At 45.4% G+C, this 20,418-nt stretch overlaps 1 protein-coding gene across 1 annotated transcript in view; it reads left to right on the top strand.

Annotated features, from left to right (window-relative positions):
• Positions 1 to 20,418, top strand: part of TMEM132B (transmembrane protein 132B) — a 322,459-nt gene that overhangs the window by 84,980 nt on the left and 217,061 nt on the right. Inside the window, exon 2 of the mRNA XM_053280195.1 lies at positions 862 to 1,768. Within this exon, the coding sequence (XP_053136170.1) occupies positions 862 to 1,768 (907 nt within the window). The remainder of the gene's footprint in view (positions 1 to 861; positions 1,769 to 20,418) is intronic.

Below are 20,418 nucleotides of genomic sequence, written 5' to 3'. Positions count from 1 at the left end.
CCATTTATGATTTTCCCCCAAGAGAAAGATATCTGGAGTTCTGATCATGGAATTCCCAGGTCATATCTCATTTGAGCCAATGTGATTGATTTGGCCTGGGTGGCTGCATGGAGAAATGTGACTTGTTGCAGGGTGGGGTTAAAGCATGCCTTCTAGAAGGTATCCTCACATTTTCAGTCTTTCTCTCTGCTAAGTTTTGCTGGCATTGCCCGAGTCATCCTTGCTGGTAACAGGTGCCTCTGGAGTCTTAATTGTTTCTGGGGATGGAGCCTATCTGCATCTGCTATCCCTAATAATGAGTATTAAATTGGCACCTTGAGATTTAGAGGCAGACAATACAGCATGTTATTCCTCTGCAAGATGGGACCCCTCTGCTTTTGGATGTTCGGCTGGTTTCTATGCATTTCTGGTTCAAACCCCAGAGGATTAGCATTGATCAGCGGTGGTCAGTGCGGGTGCCGCCATTGTGGAGGGGGGGGCAGTGGGAAGTGGCAGGAGACTCTGTCGGTGGGACTTTCATATATAAGTCAGCTGCCATCGTGGGTGGAGGGCAGCTTTGCCCTCACTGCAGTAATGCTCATAAGAACATAAGAAAAGCTCTGCTGGATCAGGCCCAAGGCCCATCCAGTCCAGCATCCTGTTTCACACAGTGGCTCACCAGATGCCTTTGAGAAGCCCACAGGCAAAAGGTAAGGGCATGCCCTTTCTCTTGCTGTTGCTCCCCTGCAACTGCTATTTAGAGGCAACTTGCCTCCGAGGCTGGAGGTGGTCTAAATCCACCAGACTAGTAGCCACTGATAGATCTGTCATCCATGAATGTATTTGTTTACATCTCTCTCTTGCCTTTTCTGTCCTTTGCAGTGGCAGAGTGCCGCGGAGGAGTAGTGGACAGTCTCCAGAGGTTTGCCAGCTTGCCGGTGTACCTCCCTGTGAGTTATCGCATCTCCAATGCAGAGGTGTCCTTCTTCCTTAAGGAAACCAACCAGAACATCATGAGGAATGCCAGCTTGCAATCCAGGATGGAGTCCTTCCTGCCATATAAAGCCTCCAGCTTGCCTCTCTTAAACGCTACTTACGGCCCATTCGCCGTGGAGCAGATGGTGCCCCAGAACCTCCTGCTGACGTCTCCTCTCTCTGGTGTCACCAATCAGTTCACTTTCAATTGGAAGTTACAATCACGCATCATTGACAGCTCCATCTACTCCAACAGGCCCAAAGTCCAAGCTTTGTTCTACATTGCCGGCAAGGACTGGGAAGACGGCGATCCTACAGAGATCTTGCCCTGCGTGCAGATGGTGGCCTTCCAGGAGGGCAAGGTGGCTGCTGGTAGCTGCCGACTGAAAGGCCATCTTGGGTTGTGTGTTGTGGAACTGGAGTTCTCGCCAAGTTGGTTCCACTCTGTGCCAACCTCCCCGTTCCCGCCGTTGGTCCCGGAGGATCAGCCGATGGTGGACTCCTTAGAAGGGATCACTGTGGAGCTTTTCCATTGGGTGTATGCTGCCCAAGGGGAGTGTTCTAGAGAGGACCAGAAATGGGAACGGCTTCTTCACTTAGGAGGCCAGGATGAGGCCCCGGTGCCTTTGGCGTCAATGGAGAGAATTGGCAGTGTGATTCTTTACCCGACGCAAGACAAGCTCAAGAAGTCCTTGCTGAGCCTTGACGATAACCTTGTGCTCTGTTTGCCGCTCAGCCCCGTCAAGGAAGGGGACCTGGTCACATTTCACGTCTCCCTTGCCAGTGGCTCTCTAGCAGATCAGTTTACATTGAGGTAAGAGGGTTTAAAAACAAACAAACATGTGCATGTACTCTCACAAGTCAATAGATCAGGCCTCTCAACTTAGGCCCCCCAACTGTTTTTGGACTACAACTCCCATAATCCCTAGCCACAGTGGCCAATAGCCAGGGATTATGGGAGTTGTAGGCCAACATCTGCAGGAGGGCCGAAGTTGAGCAGTCCTGCAATAGATCATGACCCTTTTGGGTTTGTTGGTTTGTTGTTTGTGTCAGCCAAAGCAGGGGCAGTCACGTCAACCATGGTCTGCTGGTCCTGGCTGTAAATTAGGTTCCAATCTATTCCTCCAGATGATTGCGTGCATATTAGGGATGGGACCATAGCTCAGTGGAAGAGCACCTGCTTTGCAGGCAGAAGGCCCCAGGCTCACTCCCTGGCATCACCATGTAGGGCTGGAAAATTATGCTCCCTGCAACCCTAGAGAAGCCATTGCCAGTCAGTGTAGACGATATTGAGCTAAACAGACCAATGGTCTGACTCTGTAGTTGGCAGCTTCCTCTATTCCTATCCACCATCCCCTCTGGGTAGGGGTGAGAAAGACCCCATCTGTAACCCGAGAGACTTGCTGCCAGTTACTGTAGACCACACTGAGCTAGGCCCGATTGTGAATAAGGCAGCTTTGTATGTTTATGGGGCCAATAGGAATCTACTTCTTCAGCCAGTTATCAATACTGTGTAGACCAGGGATTCTCAACGTTGGGTCCCCAGATGTTATTGGACTTCAACTCCCATAACCCTCAGCCCCAGTAGCCTTTAGCTGGGGATTATGGGAGTTGAAGTCCAATAACATCTGGGGCCCCAACGTTGAGAATCCCTGGTGTAGACCATTTCCCAGAGAGCTAAATGCACTTTCTCTCTCAGTGCATGTGTACACACACACACACACACACACACACACACACACACACACACACACACACACCCTCTATTGCTACCCCCTCTGCTTAATCATAGATTGTAAGATTCTCAGGGCAGGGGCTTGTCCTCTTGTATTTGGCAAAGGAGAATTCACATGCTGGCACTATAAACAAAATTAAGAAGACCCACAGTTTTCTATAATAAAGGCTCTTTCTCCACATACAGCTTACTTGTTGCAAAGACCAGCCCTTTGCCTAGGCTGGTGTGTGTTTATGAACAAACACCTCCCCCCACCTCTCATTCTAAGAACACTTCAAGTACCAAACGTCCTGATCTTGAAGACTCCCCTGCCGCTAAACTAGTGTGTATTTGCATGTTTCTTGACATACCCTTAACTGTCATCATTTCAGTTCCAAGCTGCGCAACTCGGAGAGAAACTGGAGCTAGGCTTTGTGGGGGATAAAAGGCCATGAAGTAATTGGAAAGTGTCACACGCTGAGAAAAGCGTTAAGATGCCAGAGGAAGGAGTTATAACTTGCAACTTCAAGAGAGACATGCTGCTTCTTGTTTTTAACTTTTATGGTCTCCAAGCAATGAGGGCCGATGGTATTTATTTCAGGGCTGAGACAAAATGGCCCTACACCTCTTGCGGCCTCATTCATAGGCAGCACAGGATGGAGAGCAATTTGGGTGGTATTTTGTGGGGAGGAATTCACCTCTCACAGCTGCCATTGTGGCTGCCATTCTACTCCCAAAATGTTCCTCTAGGCTGTAGCTCTAGCCAGTGCTATGTCGTCATGTAGTGTTGTCCTGAGGAGTATGCTGGGAAAGAATGGTGCCTCTCTGAGGCAACCAAGGGAAGTGGTACTGCTGTGGTTACTGCTTGGAGGACCACAACTTTGCCACTAAACCTCCCAAAATGACTGCCTCACTCTTACGGGCTGCGATTGGGGCCACAAAATTGGTGGTAGGGGTGAGATGTTGGCTCTTCTCTCTCTTTTTGTATGATGTTTGAGTGTAGGTAGATTTGCGTTTAAGACGTTACAAGTATGGACCTGCAATAAAATGTTGCAGTATATCTCTGGTGTGTATGTGTTACCTGAGTACTGTGGAAGTTTTAGGCACCTCTCCCCCTCAGAAGAAGGAGGTTTTGTGACCCACTCAGAAGTAGGAAGCATTGTGACTGTTTTGAGGGAGTAGTCTTCAAGTTGAGAACTTTCCTGCTCTTTTTGTTCAAGCCCTCCTTCTCCTGCGCCTCCCCACTGAATTCCATTAGCTCTGCCCACCTGGTTGTCTGTTAAGTGCCCTCTGAGCCTGCCAACATTCTGTTCCACTGTTACATTGGGGCTGCATGGTGTCCTGCCTCCAAGGAAATTTTCCATTAAATAGCCAAAGCTCAGTTCAGTCTCTTTTTGACAAGTGATGCCCCAAACCCTTTGGGGAATCCCCCTGAAAAGAACTACTAAATAATTATTGCTACCTCTTTATAGGTAGCAGTAATTTTGCTTCAAAAGATGGAACCCCAAAGAGCTTGCTGCTATCTGCCACAAGTCCTTTAGACTTCAGAGGGTGAGCCATAATGTTGAATAAATAATATTTCCCTGTGATTTTTTTTTTAAAAGTCATACTCTGCTAGGTAGAATTTATTCAGCTGAAGTTTATGCATTTAGCACAGAATTACACAGAGGGAAATAAAAATCACTGTTGCTCTGACATCTAATTTATACAAGTTTCCTCACGGGCTCTCCTTATTTTTCAGTCCATTAGTAATGTCCATAAAGACCCAGGAGGTGTTTTATCTATAGAATTTCTCTGTCTTTGCCAGATATATACCCAGGAGTGTGTTTGCCTTGGGAGATAGGGTTTTTCTTTTTCCAGGTATAACTGATTGTTTTTAATCATGTCTGTATATGAGCAGAGAGTGTAGCGTATTCTGTTCTGGGTAGGACGACGATGTAGATCAAATAGTCATTTTCCCACCATTTCTCTGCGGAGGGAACGTCTGTCTTTTTGACTGTGTACAAAATAGCCTCGATCTGCATATTTTTATGGGTCTGTTTTGCTTCTGTATGCAGCATTGTCTTTTGAGATGGAAAGTGAAATCTCATTTAAGTTCTATCCCACATGCAGTCAAGTTTAGGCTCATGAACCAAATAGTGATGTGACTGAAACATTTCTTGATTCGACAGTTAATAGTGCTCTCCTCTTATAGGAGGCAAGCATTATGACCCCACAATGGCACACAATGGCGCATGCACTGCACAGGAGCAGCTGGGTAATGCCCAGCTGGTGCATGGGGATAGCCGGAGGGAGCGCCAGAATGGCAGCGAGCAGAGGAGGAGCAGGTACGGACCTAAACTGCTCCACTTTAAAGGGAGGTGCATGCGATTCGGCTATTTGAATCGTGTTCCGGCACATCCCGAGTCATATCGTAAATGACGGGTCAAAATCTCCACGAAGCTTCATCAGTGAGGATAATATGCTGGGTTGTTTAGAAATGTGGCTTAAAAAATAAAACATTCTTTATCTGTTTTATAACAAAACATAGAGTTCCGTTTTAGTAGTTTTGCAACAACATCAAAATCGGTTAGAATGCCAGTTAGTGCTGAGGGCTGTGTGTATTCTACAATGAACGTGGCTCAAGCACATAAACAGTTATTGTATATAGTATTAGCATTCTGGGAATGTCAGTTTTCTGTTTTGAACAAAGCAAGTTTTTTGAACAAAGCAAGCAAGTCCATAAGACACTAGGGTCTTTCACACAGTCATCTGGGGGTAGTTTTGTAGGGGTAAAGGATTTGTGCCCTGATCCTCACAGACAAGCAGAGCCTCTGTTTGACTCTGCAAACCCAGTGCACACATAAGTAAAGCAGCTGAATTTGAGAGCTGGGTCCTCCGAGGATTGATGGGAGGTATCCCAGAATGCATGGTGCTCCCAGGCCTCACTGCACCCTCAGGTTTCCTCTGCTTGGCCCTTCTAGCCACAACATTCTCTGACAAACAAGCTCTCCCAGTGAATGTCTGCTCTTTGACATCTGTGGCTGCTTTCAAAAAATAAAGACCTTTTTATTCTGGCTTTTAGCTTTTAGGGGCTTCCAGGTCTCTCTCAGCTTTCCTGTGTTTTTAAAAATTGTTTAACTGATTTTAAGGTTTAAAATGTAATTTTTATGGAGTTTTACTGTATTTTAACTTTTGTAAACTACCTTGGGATGCCTTCTGGAAGGCGGTCTAAAAACTGAACAATGAATACATAAACATCACCGCCCTCTGCTGGGGTCTGTTTAAAACAGTGATTTCACTACACGATCAAAGGCTGGAGTAGGGCAGCTGCTATTTTTGGATTTAAAAAAAAAAGCTGTAAAAAGCAAGGTTAAAAAGTTGGGCTACCCAAATTTGAATGGACTGGGTTGGTGGGAGTTATGGGTTCTTATGATCAGCAATAACTGGCTTGACTGCCTCCTATCCCCTAATTCTTGATCATGAGAATGGACTTACTGAGTGCTGAAAGAGTGTCAGCAGTCTCTGGAAACGTTGCAGGTATCAATGGAGGGGATGAGGAGACCCCTGAAAGGCAGCAAGGTCTTTCTGCTGGGCATAGTGAACTTACTTATAAATAAACTTACTTATATACCTCTTCACGTTGGCTCTTGGAGAAAAAGAATATCCACGTGCTTTCAGAAAACCATTCATTCAGCTCCTATAATCTCAGCCAGACCTTGCTGATACAAAGTTTGGGTGCTGAGTAGGGAGGCAGCCTGAAATGTTCCATCATTCCCTGGTTAGGAAAGCTATATTTTTATGTTTGGCATCTCTGGGGATTTTCCTCTGTCTGCTTCTTCAGGCATAATAGGAATAATCTTTGGATTTGTAGTAGTTTCTCAATACATGGCTTTGAAGATTGATTAATGGTCGAAGCAAAGCAGACGCCCTTAATCAATCTCGGCAGACATTTATTGCTTTTTGTATGCTGCAAAGTGGGCTGTGGGGATTATATCTTAATTCACCAGTGTGCATGTGCATTGTCATGATGTGGAAGAGAGGTGTGTGTGTGGGGTGGGGGGTAGGAAGCACTAAATTGTGAATAACTATGAGGCATTCAGTCCAAAAATCTTCTAGCGAGTGCTCAGACTTCGGGCCTAATGACAATTTTATTAGGGATGTGCATGGACCAGTTTGGCCCCTCCTTGGGGAAGCACCAATCCAGCTCAGGCACCCACAGCTAGGAACATAGGAAACTGCCATATACTGAGTCAGACTATTGGTCTATCTAGCTCAGTATTGTCTTCACAAACTGGCAGCGGCTTCTCCAAGGTTGCAGGCAGGAATCTCTCTCAGCCCTATCTTGGAGAAGCTGCCAGGGAGGGAACTTGAAACTTAGATGCTCTTCCCAGAGCGGCTTCATCCCCTGAGGGGAATATCTTGCAGTGATCACACATCAAGTCTCCCATTCAGATGCAACCAGGGTGGACCCTGCTTAGCTATAGGGACAAGTCATGCTTGCTACCACAAGACCAGCTCTCCTCTCCCAGTTCAGTGGGGTGGGCAGCGGTTCCCTTAAGAAGCAGGTCCTTGCCTGCTCCACGGCCGCCCCACCGCTTTTCCAGGTGTGGCGCTTGCTCCAGCCAAGGCTGTGTGCATCTGTGGCACTGTTCTCTGCAGCCTGGGCACAGCCTGGGCACACAGGCTGCAGGGAAGAGTGCTGCAGCTGCACCCAGCCTTCGGCAGAGTGAGCACCATGCCCGGAAAAGCGGTCGGCAGGTAAGGACCAGCCTTCCTGCTTCTTAAAGGAACTGCTCCATGCCCCACCGTTGGCAGCCTGAGCCCATTTGGGCACACCCCTAATGTACCCTTATTTCTTTATGTGTGGAATATATTTCAGTGCTTATCCACTGCAGAGAATGCTCAGCACCCGACACAGCATGTTTCAAGTTGATGGAGGCGGAAAGTCTTAGAGGAAAACCAATTTTTAAAAAATGGAACAGTGAACACGATCAGCAATGGCCCCAGACTGGTAAATTCAGAGGGGAGCATCAGGGCAACAGCTCGTTTGGAGTGGGCCCCTGGGGCAAGAAGTAACACATATGGGCTGCAGCCCCACCACCTTCCCCCCCTTCTCTGCCCTCTGGGTCCTTCTTGTGGAAGAACTCTAATTTGTCAAAAAACAAATCATTCTTGGCATGCCCTGGGCAAGGCTCCGTGACTTTTCACTCTCTAATGAGGGAGGGGTGTGCTGAATCTGAACACGAGCCAGCAAATCAGGAGGCAAGAGTGATGCTGCCTGACCCTCCTCCCCTCCTGAAGAGGACTTCTCTAGCATCAGGGAGGGAACGTGAAACCTTCTGCTCTTCCCAGAGCAGCTCCATCCCCTGAGGGGGAATATCTTACAGTGCTCACACATCAAGTCTCCCATTCATATGCAACCAGGGCAGACCCTGCTTAGCTATGGGGACAAGTCATGCTTGCTACCACCAGACCAGCTCTCCTCCCATCAGAGGCCACACAGGGTCAGGCAGGGAGCTTTTCACCGGAGGCCCTTTTTAAGTGGAGGTGCTGGCAATTGATGTAGGAACCTCCTTCATACAGAGCACTTGAGAGGTGGCCCTTTCCCTTTGCCTCGGGGGGGGGGGAACCTACATGTTCATGGGTTGCTACCTCCTGAATCAGGCTATTGGCTCGACTAGCCCAGTATCTATTGACTGGCAGCAGCTTTCCAGGGTTTAGGCAGGGTCCTTCCCAGTCCTATCTGGAAATGCCAGGGACTGAACCTGGGCTCTTCTGTATATACAACAGCTCTCCTACCTCTGAGCTACAACTGTTCATAAGTGTATGAAGCTGCCTCCTACTGAGTCAGGTTATTAATCTAGCTAGGCCAATGTTGTTTTCTCTGACTCGCAGCAACACTCCAGGTCCGGGCTGCTCAACTTTTGCCCTCCAGAAGTTTTTTTGACTACAAATCCCATAATCCCAAGCCACGGTGTCCCATAGCCAGGGATTATGGGAGTTGTAGGTCAACATCTGCAGAAGGGCCGAAGTTGAGATCCAGGGTCTCCAGGAGAGGAGCTTTTCCCAGTTCTACTACCTAGGATCTCTTTTTAATGGAGATGCCAGGGATTGAAGATGATGCCGGGTCTAGAAGAGGAGAGCTGGTCTTGTGGTAGCAAGCATGACTTGTCCCCTTAGCTAAGCAGGGTCTGCCCTGGTTGCATATGAATGGGAGACTACTGTAAGATATTGTGAGCACTGTAAGATATTCCCCTCAAGGGATGGAGACACTCTGGGAAGAGCATCTAGGTTCTAAGTTCCCTCCCTGGCAGCAACTCCAAGATAGGGCTGAGAGAAATTCCTGCCTGCAACCTTGGAGAAGCCGCTGCCAATCTGTGTAGACAATCCTGAGCTAGATAGACCAATGGTCTGACTCTGTATATGGCAGCTTCCTATGTTCCTACGAACCTGTATGCCAGGTAGATGCTCTGAGATGGGTTCCAGGAAAAGGTCAACATCCCTGGCAAACTGGGGCATTTGTAGCAACCAGAATTTTGATTTCTTAATGTTGGTTGTATTTCTAAAAATCTGTAAAATTAATAAATCATTTGTAACAAGGGAGGGGGGGGGGAAAGCGCACCAGCAAAATGAAGAGGAAATGCAGGGAACATTACGAGACATGAACTCTATTAGAATGCTCCAAAGCATACAGAATAATAGTCAAATATTTGTAATGCTAATGAACACGCGGACATGGTTTGTGAACTCTCCGTTGCGAGATCCATTCAGTGGTTATAAATATATAATGCAGCATGCATACAATATGAGGGGCGACAGAAGCGATCCCGATGCAAATGAAGGCTTTTGGCTTGTGCAAGTGGGGAAACGGCAATTTTTTCTGAAGATGTTGCACGGAACTGGTCCCCTTGGTATCAGCTGGCAGAGTTGCATGAAACTACATGAATCATGGCTTTATGAATCGAGAGGATAATTTATTATCTTGCCTGGGAAGTGGGAAGAGTATTTAACTCTGTTAGGAGATGGAAGGGACAATTAATAATAATAATAATAATAATAATAATAATAATAATAATAATGGCAATGGAGTTTGGACTAGACAAGTGTGCTGCATTAATAATGAACAGAGGGAAAATAACAAAAAAAGAAGGAATAGAACTGCCCAATGGAAGCAACATCAAGAACCTGGAAGAGAAAGAACCTTACAAATACTTGGGCATTCTCCAGGCTGATAACATTGCACACACTGAAGTTAAAAGAGAAATTGGAAGTGAATACATGAGGAGAGTTAGAAAAATCCTCAAGTCCAAACTCAATGACAGGAACACCATACAAGCCATAAACACCTGGGTTATACCTGTTATTAGATACACTGCAGGAATAATAGACTGGACCCAGGCAGAGCTAGAGACGCTAGATCGTAAGACCAGGAAAATCATGACCATCAATCATGCTCTGCACCCCCGCAGTGATGTAGATAGGCTCTACCTCCCTCGCAGCTCAGGTGGAAGAGGAATGCTGCAAGTCCATCAAACAGTAGAGGAGGAGAAAAGAGGCTTTGAAGAATATATAAGGGACAGTGAAGAAGATGCACTTCAAATGGTCAAGAACGCAAAACTATTCAACACCAATGAAACAAAACCGGCCTACAAGAAAGAACAAGTCAAGAAACGAGCAGAAAAATGGAGAAATAAGCCCCTGCATGGTCAATATTTGCACAATATAAGTGGAAAATCAGACATCACCAAGACCTGGCAATGGCTTAAGAATGGCAACTTGAAGAAAGAAACTGAGGATTTAATACTGGCTGCGCAAGAACAGGCACTAAGAACAAATGCAATAAGAGCAAAAGTTGAAAAATCCACCACAAACAGCAAGTGCCGCCTTTGTAAAGAAGCAGATGAAACAGTGGGCCACCTGATCAGCTGTTGTAAGAAGATCGTACAGACTGACTACAAACAAAGGCATGACAAGGTAGCAGGGATGATACACTGGAACATCTGCAAAAAATACAAGCTACCTGTAGCCAAAAATTGGTGGGACGATAAAATTGAAAAAGTTGAAGAAAATGAAGAAGTAAAAATATTATGGGACTTCCGACTACAAACAGACAAACATCTGCCACACAATACACCAGATATCACTGTAGTCGAGAAGAAAGAAAAACAAGTTAAAAGAATCGACATAGCAATACCAGGGGATAGCAGAATAGAAGAAAAAGAAATAGAAAAAATCACCAAATACAAAGATCTACAAATTGAAATTGAAAGGCTGTGGCAGAAGAAGACCAAAATAATCCCAGTGGTCATTGGTGCCCTGGGTGCAGTTCCAGAAGACCTTGAAGAGCACCTCAACACCATAGGGGCCACAGAAATCACCATCAGCCAATTACAAAAAGCAACATTACTGGAAACAGCCTATATTCTGCGACGATATCTATAACCATTGACAATAAAATTCTGGCATCACAGGTCCTTGGGAAGGATTCAATGTCTGGATAAAACAAACCAGTCAATAACACCTGTCTGACTGTGTAAACAAGAAATAATAATAATAATAATAATAATAATAATAATAATAATAATAATAAAAAATAATAAATAAATAAAAAATATAATACAAGTGGAAGGGAAATTGAGATATTTTCTTTTGTATGACAAAAGAGAGTCTCCATAGTGACCATGGTGAGTTTTGTTAGGCAAAGAAAGGGAACGCTTAAGATGTGTTTGTCTTCTTCAAGGGCCAAATTAAGGGGAGAGCTGGTCTTGTGGTAGCCAGCATGAATTGTCCCCTTTGCTAAACAGGGATCACCCTGGTTTGCATTTATATGGGAGATGCCATGTGAGCATTGTACAATATTCCCCTTAGGGGATGGGGCTGCTCTGGGAAGAGCATCTGCTTGCTTGCATGCAGAAGTCACAAGTTCCCTCCCTGGCCTCTCCAGATAGGGCAGGGAGAGACTCCTGCCTGTAACTATAGAGAAGCCACTGCCAGTCTGTGTAGACAATACTGAGCTTGATGGACCAATGGTTTGATTTGGTATAAGGCAGCTTCATATGTTCCTAAATTTTACATGGGAACTCCTTGTTTGGAATGTCGGATGACTTTTTCAAAAAGCAACAGTAGTTCTCCCCCCCCCACCGGCAATTGGGGCTCTGCATGCTGATGCTGGTTGAATTTGTCCCTTGAAGCTACAGTTCCTCTGTGGATGGTAAGTTCCCCCCTCTGTGACTAGTAGCTGCTTGAGCTGGGGCAGTTGGCATGGTGGCAAAAGATAAAGAGCCCGTTCACACGATCAAAAGCTGGGCAGGAGGATGGAAATGTGATCGTGGGCTGCTCACCATGATCTGGGTAGGATGGCTCAGGATGTGCTTTCCCTCCACCCTCAAGGCAAAGCTGGATAAATTTTATATCATATGTGCATATTGCATATTTTATATAATGCTGCTTGCTAATATAATATAATATAATATAATATAATATAATATAATATAATATAATATAATATAATAATAAAATGTTTATTTAAATGGTGTAGGTTGTCCACCTCCATCCTACCCAGATCATGGCTCACATGTGATCATGTGATCACTTTCATGTCCTCCTATTTACACTTCTTTCTTGTCCTCCTACACAAACCTTTTGATCCTGTGAATGAGCATAAAGCTCCCTTCCCGTGCACCATGACCTGGATCCAAATCTGGCCCCCAGGGCTGGCTTTCTGAAACAAATATATAGGCTGCCTGCAGGGGAAGGGGTGGGATTTCCTGGGGCAGAAGGGAGAGGACTTAATGCCTGCCAGGAGTCCATGGGGGGTATATAAAGAAGCCTGTGCCAAGGATGAGGCCTGTGATGAAGGGCGGAAAACAAGGGATTCCAGGTCTTCAGGCAAAGGGCTGGGTTTGTGTTCTGTATCTGAGCAGAGTTTGGAGGAGGAACTCTGTGCTATAACCCCCTCACAAAAACTGAGGCACATGGGCATGGAGAAGGGGAAGGTTGAAGCTTGGTCCACAGAACTGCCCTAACCAACATCTGGGGACCCAAGGCTGAGAATCCCTGTCCTAAGAAGTTTCTTTTCATGTTGGTCCCAAATCCACTTTAAACTCATTAGTCCTGATCCTGCTCTCTGAGGCAACAGACAGCACCTCTTTGCCTTCTTCTGTGTGACACCCTTTTAGATATTTGATTGCTATAGAATCCTAGAAAAAACCTATGCTGGATTCAACCAAGGACCTTTAGGTCATCAGTAGAACGTTTGTCCAATTGTGCTGTTTTGGAGGAGAGCTAGTTTTGTGGTAGCAACCATGATTGTCCCCTTTGTCTAAGCAGAGTCCCCTTTGCTAAGCAGAGTCTACCCTGGGTTTGCATTTGAATGGGATCCTACATGTGAGCACTGTCAGATAGTCCCCTTAGGGGATGTGGCCGCTCTGGGAAGCCTACCTGCATGTTTGCATGTAGAAGGTTTCAAGTTCCCTCCCTGGCATCTTCAAGGTAGGGCTGAGAGAGCCTCTTGCCTGCAACTTGGAGAAGACCCTGGCAGTCTGTATAGACAGTACTGAGCTAGATGGATTAATGGTCTGACTCGGTATAAGGCAGCTTCCTATGTTCCTGTGATGGCTGTTGGAAGGCCTAGAAATACAGAAGGTGCCTTCAGCAATGTGGAAGGGGGTGTGTGTCTCCACTCTTTGTATGGCAGGTATCCCCTTATCTTCTTTTTACAGTTCTAGACAAGCTGTAAAGGCAGACTGTTGCTTAATCTTCTGTTGGGTTTCTGTGCATTGGTGGTGCACTCTGTTCAGGGCACTGGGTTACCAGATGCATAGGCCTACCTTATCTGTTACCCCACTGTCAAATTAGCACCATTCCCTTTGTGCCAAGACAGACAATTAACCCCCCAACATAAGATCACGGAATAATCTATCGATGCATTTTCTTTTTCAGTATTGTAGATTACACTGAATTAGTATGAGGTGTACAGGGAGCATCAGCTTGCACCAATCACTCTGGCTAGCAGAAAAGGCGATATTAGGAATTAATATTCACAAACACGAAAGGGATAAATATGCGTCTAAGCGAGGGAGCGAGAAATTATTGTAGAGAACATAAAAATGTCAACTCTTTTTGATTTTTCTTTAATCATGAGGGGTCTATAGAGACACATCACGATGGGCATTTTCTCAAAAAATTATTCCTTATTGAATATTTTCAGGTGATTTTGTTTTTCAAACAAACAAAGAATACATATTCCATTAACTGTGGGAGGGAAGAGGAATTCTTAAGACATGTCCTGTTTGCTGAGTGAAGAGGAAATGCGTATCTTTGTTTTGCAAATGTACAACAAATATAACCAATATTTATGTACCACTTTTCAACAAAAGTTCCCAAGATCTTTCAGCTTTGGGAACTGATAAAATTGATATTGGTCCCTGTCCCCAAAGGGCTCACAACCTTAAAAACTGTATTCTCTATTTTTAAAATCTGAGCATGGATGTGAACTCTTGAGGAAGGGGGCAATTCTGAGCCCCCTCCTGTTAGAATGCTCAATGCCATTCAACCACCTGTGTCTAGGAAGAGCGATGTGAGAGGTGTCTCCTGACCCTGGGGGGCGGGGGAGGATTCTTCTGGGGAGGGGTTGCTTTTTGCCCCTCTGCTTGAGGCCAAGATAGCCGTAATCTGAACTTTATTTCAACAACACCTGTAAGCCCCCGTTTGCTTTGTAAACTGCTTTGAGCACTTTTTGTGGGTATGTAAATATTCTAAATTAAATAAATAATAAAGTGGTATATAAATAGTCTTACTTAAATCAATAATAGAGCCCAACAGTGTAGTCACAAGACACCACACTGGCTCAACAATATGGCTTTAAAGCTGCATGTGATTAAAACTACTTGGAATCTTCTCCAAGTTGTGAGCTGAACAAAACCAACCAGCCGTGGATTGGGGCATGTCAGTTTCTTGACCCTGCCCTGTGTTTGCTGTCCCAGGCAGGCGGCAAAAACAGGCTTATTGAGCTTTTCGCAGGTCCATTGTACAGGGCGGATTGGGACAGTTCCCCATCATGCCCTCCACCACTACTGTTTGGCTCGACTGGTGAGGCCAACAAGCCTCACATTTGACTGGTGAGGCCAAAAAGCTTTCCATCAGAGGGAAGAACAAGCTTGTGGCAACACAGAAAGCCATTTATACCGAGTCAGACTATTGGCCGATCTAACTCAGTATTGTCTACTCTGGCAACTCTCCAGGGTTCCAGGCAGTTCTGAGTTCTGCTGGAGATGCCTGGGATTGATCCCAGGCCATTCTGCATGCAAAGCCGATGCTCAACCATTGAACCTTACCTTTGAAGGGAGATGAAGCAAGGGAAATGTCCTTTGAAGGAACTGGGCAGAAGTAGGAAGTGGATAGAATGAGGTGCTGCAACCGCTAGGCAGGAAGTAGAAGTTTTTATGTTGGGCTTCCTGGAACAACAGTGGGGCCCTGACCCAGAATACACCAGTTTGTGGTTTCTCTTCCTAAGTAGGGCTCAGTGATGGAAGTTCCCACTGCCCCCCAGAGATGCGGGAGGAGAGCTGGTCTTGCAGTAGCAAACAGGAATTGTCCCCTTTGCTAAGCAGGGTCTGCCCTTAGGGGATGGGGCCACTTTGGGAAGAGCATCTGCATACTTGCATGCAGAAGGCTCCAAGTTCCTTCCCTGGCATCTCCAAGATAGGGCTGAGAGAGATTACTGTATGTAACCTTGGAGAAGCCGCTGCCAGTCTGTGCAGACGATACTGAACTAGGTGGACAAAGGGTCTGACTTGGCGGCTTTCTATCTTCCTACGTGTTTCCCTTTCCAGTCTGGGTTTCAGCTTGGACTCATGGATCGTTGAAACTCTGCAGCTGGAATGTGTGAGCATTTGGGGTTCACCAAGTCTCTAACTTCACAGGCTCTCCAGATGGGGCACCCTCTAGGAAGTGGTCTTGGCATGGTGAATAGGGTCGACTGCCTTCCATGATCAACATATCTGCTGGGCTGGTGGGTGGGCTTTGCCTCCCTCTGCACAAAGGTGGATCAAGGAAGGCAGAAGACTCTGTCCAGTGCCCCAAGATCACTGCCTGGAAGATACACCTGGTTCTGGTTCTGAATTGTCCATGACAGGGAGGTGTCAAGACATGACAGACTCAATTTTAAGCTCTCATTGCTCTACTTGTGGTCATCTTTTCTCCAAAGCAAGACTAGCTAGGTCCCAAAATGCCATGCGGAAGCATACGGACTGGATTTAATGACTTGCCCATCCCTTCTCAGGGGGCTGCCCTAAACCTGGCCAGTATAACATCTGCTCTAAAGAGCTCCAGAGATCTCTTCACATCTTGAAACAAAACAGCACATTAAGCATGAACTGACATGAGGTAATTAGCCCTGGCTGTCATGCTGAAGCATTGGGGAAGAGAGTTGCAGACCTGAGCACTGGCTTGTAAAACCCAAAATTACTTTAAAAAAAAACCCAAATGGCCCCCAAAACCAAAATCTCATTCCATTACTGTCATGGAAGCGAAGTTCATGTCAAGGCATGGGCTATTTCAGTACCTCCCCAAAGGCTGGGAAGGCTTCTCATATTCCCTCTCTTTTTTTCCAATTACAGCAGTGCTGTAGACAAGAAGTTGTTGGCATTTCCATTGCACTCCTTGTGTTCCCGATATGATACTTAGGTGAACATGCTAGCTTCCTGTTAAGGTGCTGGTGTGTTGTGAGCAGGAGAGCCAGTCTTGTAATAGCGAGCGTGAATTGTAGGTGTGTGCAAAATCGGATCGGTAAAATTGGAGGTGGTCCAATTTTACTCAGATCAGAGGGATTCAGAGAGAGTCTGAACCCAAACTTGCACAGCCCAGTTTGGATCAAACTTTCCCAACTCTGTTTGGAAAAAACCCCCCAGAGCAGTTAGAAGCTTCAAATGGTGGCAGGAATCTGCTCCCTGCCCCACCCCACATGGCTGAGGGGAAAAAAGCCACCATCTGGCACAAACTGATTTCGGCTTGGATCTGAATCTGATTTTTTTCCAGTCCTGCACACCCTTAATGAATTGTTCCCTTTTCTAGGCAGGGTCCACCTTGGTTTGCTTTTGGATGGGTGACTGTTTGAATCATTGTCTAGAGAAGAGCCTTGGGGCGGGGCACCTCTTCTCCTTTCTTGAGCTCCATGTGTATGGGTGGCACAACATCCTGACTTAAATTAATCGCGACTAAGTCCCATTGAAATCAAAAGGACTTAAATTAGTCATGACTCACTCATCTTATTGATTGCAGTGGTGCTTAGTCCCGACTAACTTAGTCTGGATCTTGCACACAATAACAATAATGGTGTTATGAGTACTCTGTAGACAAGTCAGCACGGAAAAAGAATCCTTAGGAGGCAGGAAGTGTGCACATCACAAAGTCTAAAGATGTTGTAGATTTTGTGATAAATGAGGATAGATGGCAAAACTTCAGGCTGTGGGGGGAATTCTTCACCTTGCAGAAGGCCTGCTTTGTAACTTGAAAGCCTAATGACTTCTCCACCTTGGGCTATTTCCCCCTTGACAGCCTATTGAATGTTTCTTTCCCTCTCTGTGTTCTGGCTTGTGATCGCATTGATTAATCCCCTCTGTGGGTCTTCATTAGGCTAGGCAGGCTGCGAGGCACACTCTTCTTTAAGCAAATCGCATGTACCGGGGGAGTTGGACTGTGGCTGTGCAGTCTACTGGAGTCTCCAACTTTGTCAGCATGCACTCCCACCCCATCGATCAAGATCAACAGCCACATTTCGACCGTGCTTTCTCATCACGTCCATTGATTGCAATGGGAGTATCCTTCCGAGTTTGCAGGCTTCGTAATGTCATTCCAAATCGGGTGCAAATCTGGTCGCACACATCATTAAAAACAGAAGGAATGTTGTAGAACTGAAACATATATTTTAGCAATAGCAATAGCAATAGCACTTACATTTATATACCGCTCTATAGCTGGAGCTTTCTAAGCGGTTTACAATGATTTAGCATATTGCCCCCAACATTCTGGGTACTCATTTTACCGACCTCGGAAGGATGGAAGGCTGAGTCAACCTTGAGCCCCTGGTCAGGATGGAACTTGTAACCTTCTGGTTACAGGGCGGCAGTTTTACCACTGTGCCACCAGGGGCTCTTTTAAAAGGACAAGTGAAATGATTGATGGTTTGTATTATTTTTATTTCTTTATTTTTTTAACATTTTATATCCCGCTCTTCCTCCAAGGAGCCCAGAGTGGTGTACTACATACTTAGGTTTCTCCTCAAAACAACCCTGTGAAGTAGGTTAGGCTGAGAGAGACGTGACTGGCCCAGAGTCACCCAGCAAGTCTCACGGCTGAATGGGGATTTGAACTCGGGTCTCCCCGGTCCTATGTCTGTTTCAGACTTGAGCTAACGCTCACTGTCGGAAATTCTCTTATATTAAGAAAATAATTCTATTATTTTAAGCAGGGGGAAAACAACTCCTTTTCAACCCCAACACAGCATCCCTCCTGTTGCTGGTGTCCACCTACACGAATATTCATCGTATTCGTACTTTGTGCATCTTTTTAGACCGTGAGCCATTTGGCGATTGGGAATCATGTATATATAAACTGCCTTAAGAACATTTCTGTTGAAAAGTGGTTTGTAGTAGTAGGGAGGCCTGACATTGCCCCTCCCAGTTTTTGGATCAGATTTGGTCAGAATTCTGACATTCTTGTCACTCCCTCATCCCCTCCCCTGCCCTCGACATAAGGTAGGAGGACCCCCCCCCCACTCAACTGGATGCACAGTCCTGGCCCCTTTCCGGCTAGGGAAATATGTTCATGGTCCTTTAAAGTTTAGAAATAAGATGCTTAAGGCGGGTGGGGGAGAGATATGAGAGAGAACAGAATTGGGACAGACAACTGAATGTACCTGAATGCAGAATTAGCTTCCAGAATTCATCATCAAATGTTATTTTGTTGTAAAGCAAAAGGCCATGATGAAAAGGAAGGTCCGTCTGTATACAGAACAAATCCAACAAAAGGGCACATGCAAAATAGAAATCAAAGAACTGGACCCACCCCCCTCAAGATCTCCACAATCTAGCTCTGATTTCCTGACTCTAAGGGTAAATATGTTCTCTCTCTCTCGAACAGGGCTGCACACAACTGCAGCTCTCTGACCATTTTGGGGCTACAACTTCCATCATCCCCAGCCATATAGCCAATAGTCAGGGATGATGGGAATTGTAGTCCAACATCTCCAGGAGGGCCAAAGTTATGCAGCCCTGCAGTAGAAGCGATGTGGCTGAGATTTGGCAGGGACTAAAACCTTTTTGGTAGTGGCCCATTGGCTTTGGATTGTCCTCCTCGAAGAGCTTTGCCAGGCTCCCTCTACTCAGGTTTAAAAAACAAACCGCTCATCTTTTTAGATAAATTTTTCAATGTCTCATTGCAATTGCAACTAGGTTATATCGGGCTGATTTTTTAACTTACAGCTGTTAAATTTGGTTTTAACTGGCTCCTGTTTTTAGTTAGTTCTTTTAAATTAATTTTATATTGGTTTTATATTATCTGTTTGACTAATTCTGTGAGCTGCCCTGAGCAGTATTGCATTGGAGGGGGCGGGGTATTGATATTTTAAACAAACGAACAAATAAATAAATAAATAAATAAGTAGCCAACCACAAGGCGACCCTTGGAACCTCCCACCTCATCCGGAGCAGTCTGAGTTGATGCTTAGTTTTCCATCAATGCTCAAGAACTCTCTCCTGTTTACTCAGTATATTTGAATTGGACTGGAAGTGCTTTTTATGACCAGGATGTTTCCTTATGGGCTCTGCAAGATGCCATCAAGTGTTTTATAGCCCTCCATAAAATGTTTAGTAGCAATCCAGTATCTGCAGGAATGTCATCTCTGTATTTCAAACCACGTCCGCGGACACGCACACGGCCCCAGAGTTCCCCCTCTGGCTAGTGCAATCCAAAGCTTAACCACACTTATTAAAAGTTTAAAATTGCCAGGAGATGAGACTTCAATTCCCAGTACTATTTGCCTTTTTTTTTAAGGAGAGGAAATTAAAAATGCACAGAACTGCTTTGTGCAAAATTGACCTTATTTACTGAAGTTAATGACTATTGGCCCCTGTTGAATTTTATTTTTTTTAATGAATCCACTTCTATCTAGAGTGGAGATGGAGCAATGGGCTGGTTAGGTTTGCTCAGACTTTGCCATGGGATGTATCTGTGTCTTCTGTGCTGCTAGTCTTCAATGGGTGGGGCGAATCCTGACCTATGTTTGGCTGCAGCATGACTACCATTTTTATTTAGTTTAAGAAAGTTGTTTTAAGAAGCCATGGGGAAAGTTGGAATTGTTAGTTGACTGTGTTGGGAATGGACTGTTTAACGAGAGACACCATAGTGATAGCAGCTTATGAAGATGCTGTCTACTGAGTCAGTCCATTGGTTCATCTAGCTCAATTTTGCATAGATTGACAGGCAGCCGTTCTCCAGGGTTTCAGACAGATGTCTTTCCCAGTTTTACTGCAACATTCAAGGATCGAACCTGGAACCTTTCACGTGCAACACAGGTGTTCTAGCACTGAATAATAATAATAATCAAACCAGTCAATAACACCTGTCTGACTGTGTAAGCAAGAAATAATAATAAAATCAACAACAAACAGCAAGTGCCGCCTTTGTAAAGAAGCAGATGAAATCGTGGACCACCTCATCAGCAGTTGTAAAAAGATCGCACAGACTGACTACAAACAAAGGCATGGCAG

The sequence above is a fragment of the Hemicordylus capensis genome, chromosome 15, assembly GCF_027244095.1.
Source record: "Hemicordylus capensis ecotype Gifberg chromosome 15, rHemCap1.1.pri, whole genome shotgun sequence".
Classification (NCBI taxonomy): domain Eukaryota; kingdom Metazoa; phylum Chordata; class Lepidosauria; order Squamata; family Cordylidae; genus Hemicordylus; species Hemicordylus capensis.
The sequence above is the reverse complement of the archived record's forward strand: the minus strand, read 5'-3'. Positions and strand labels throughout refer to the sequence as shown.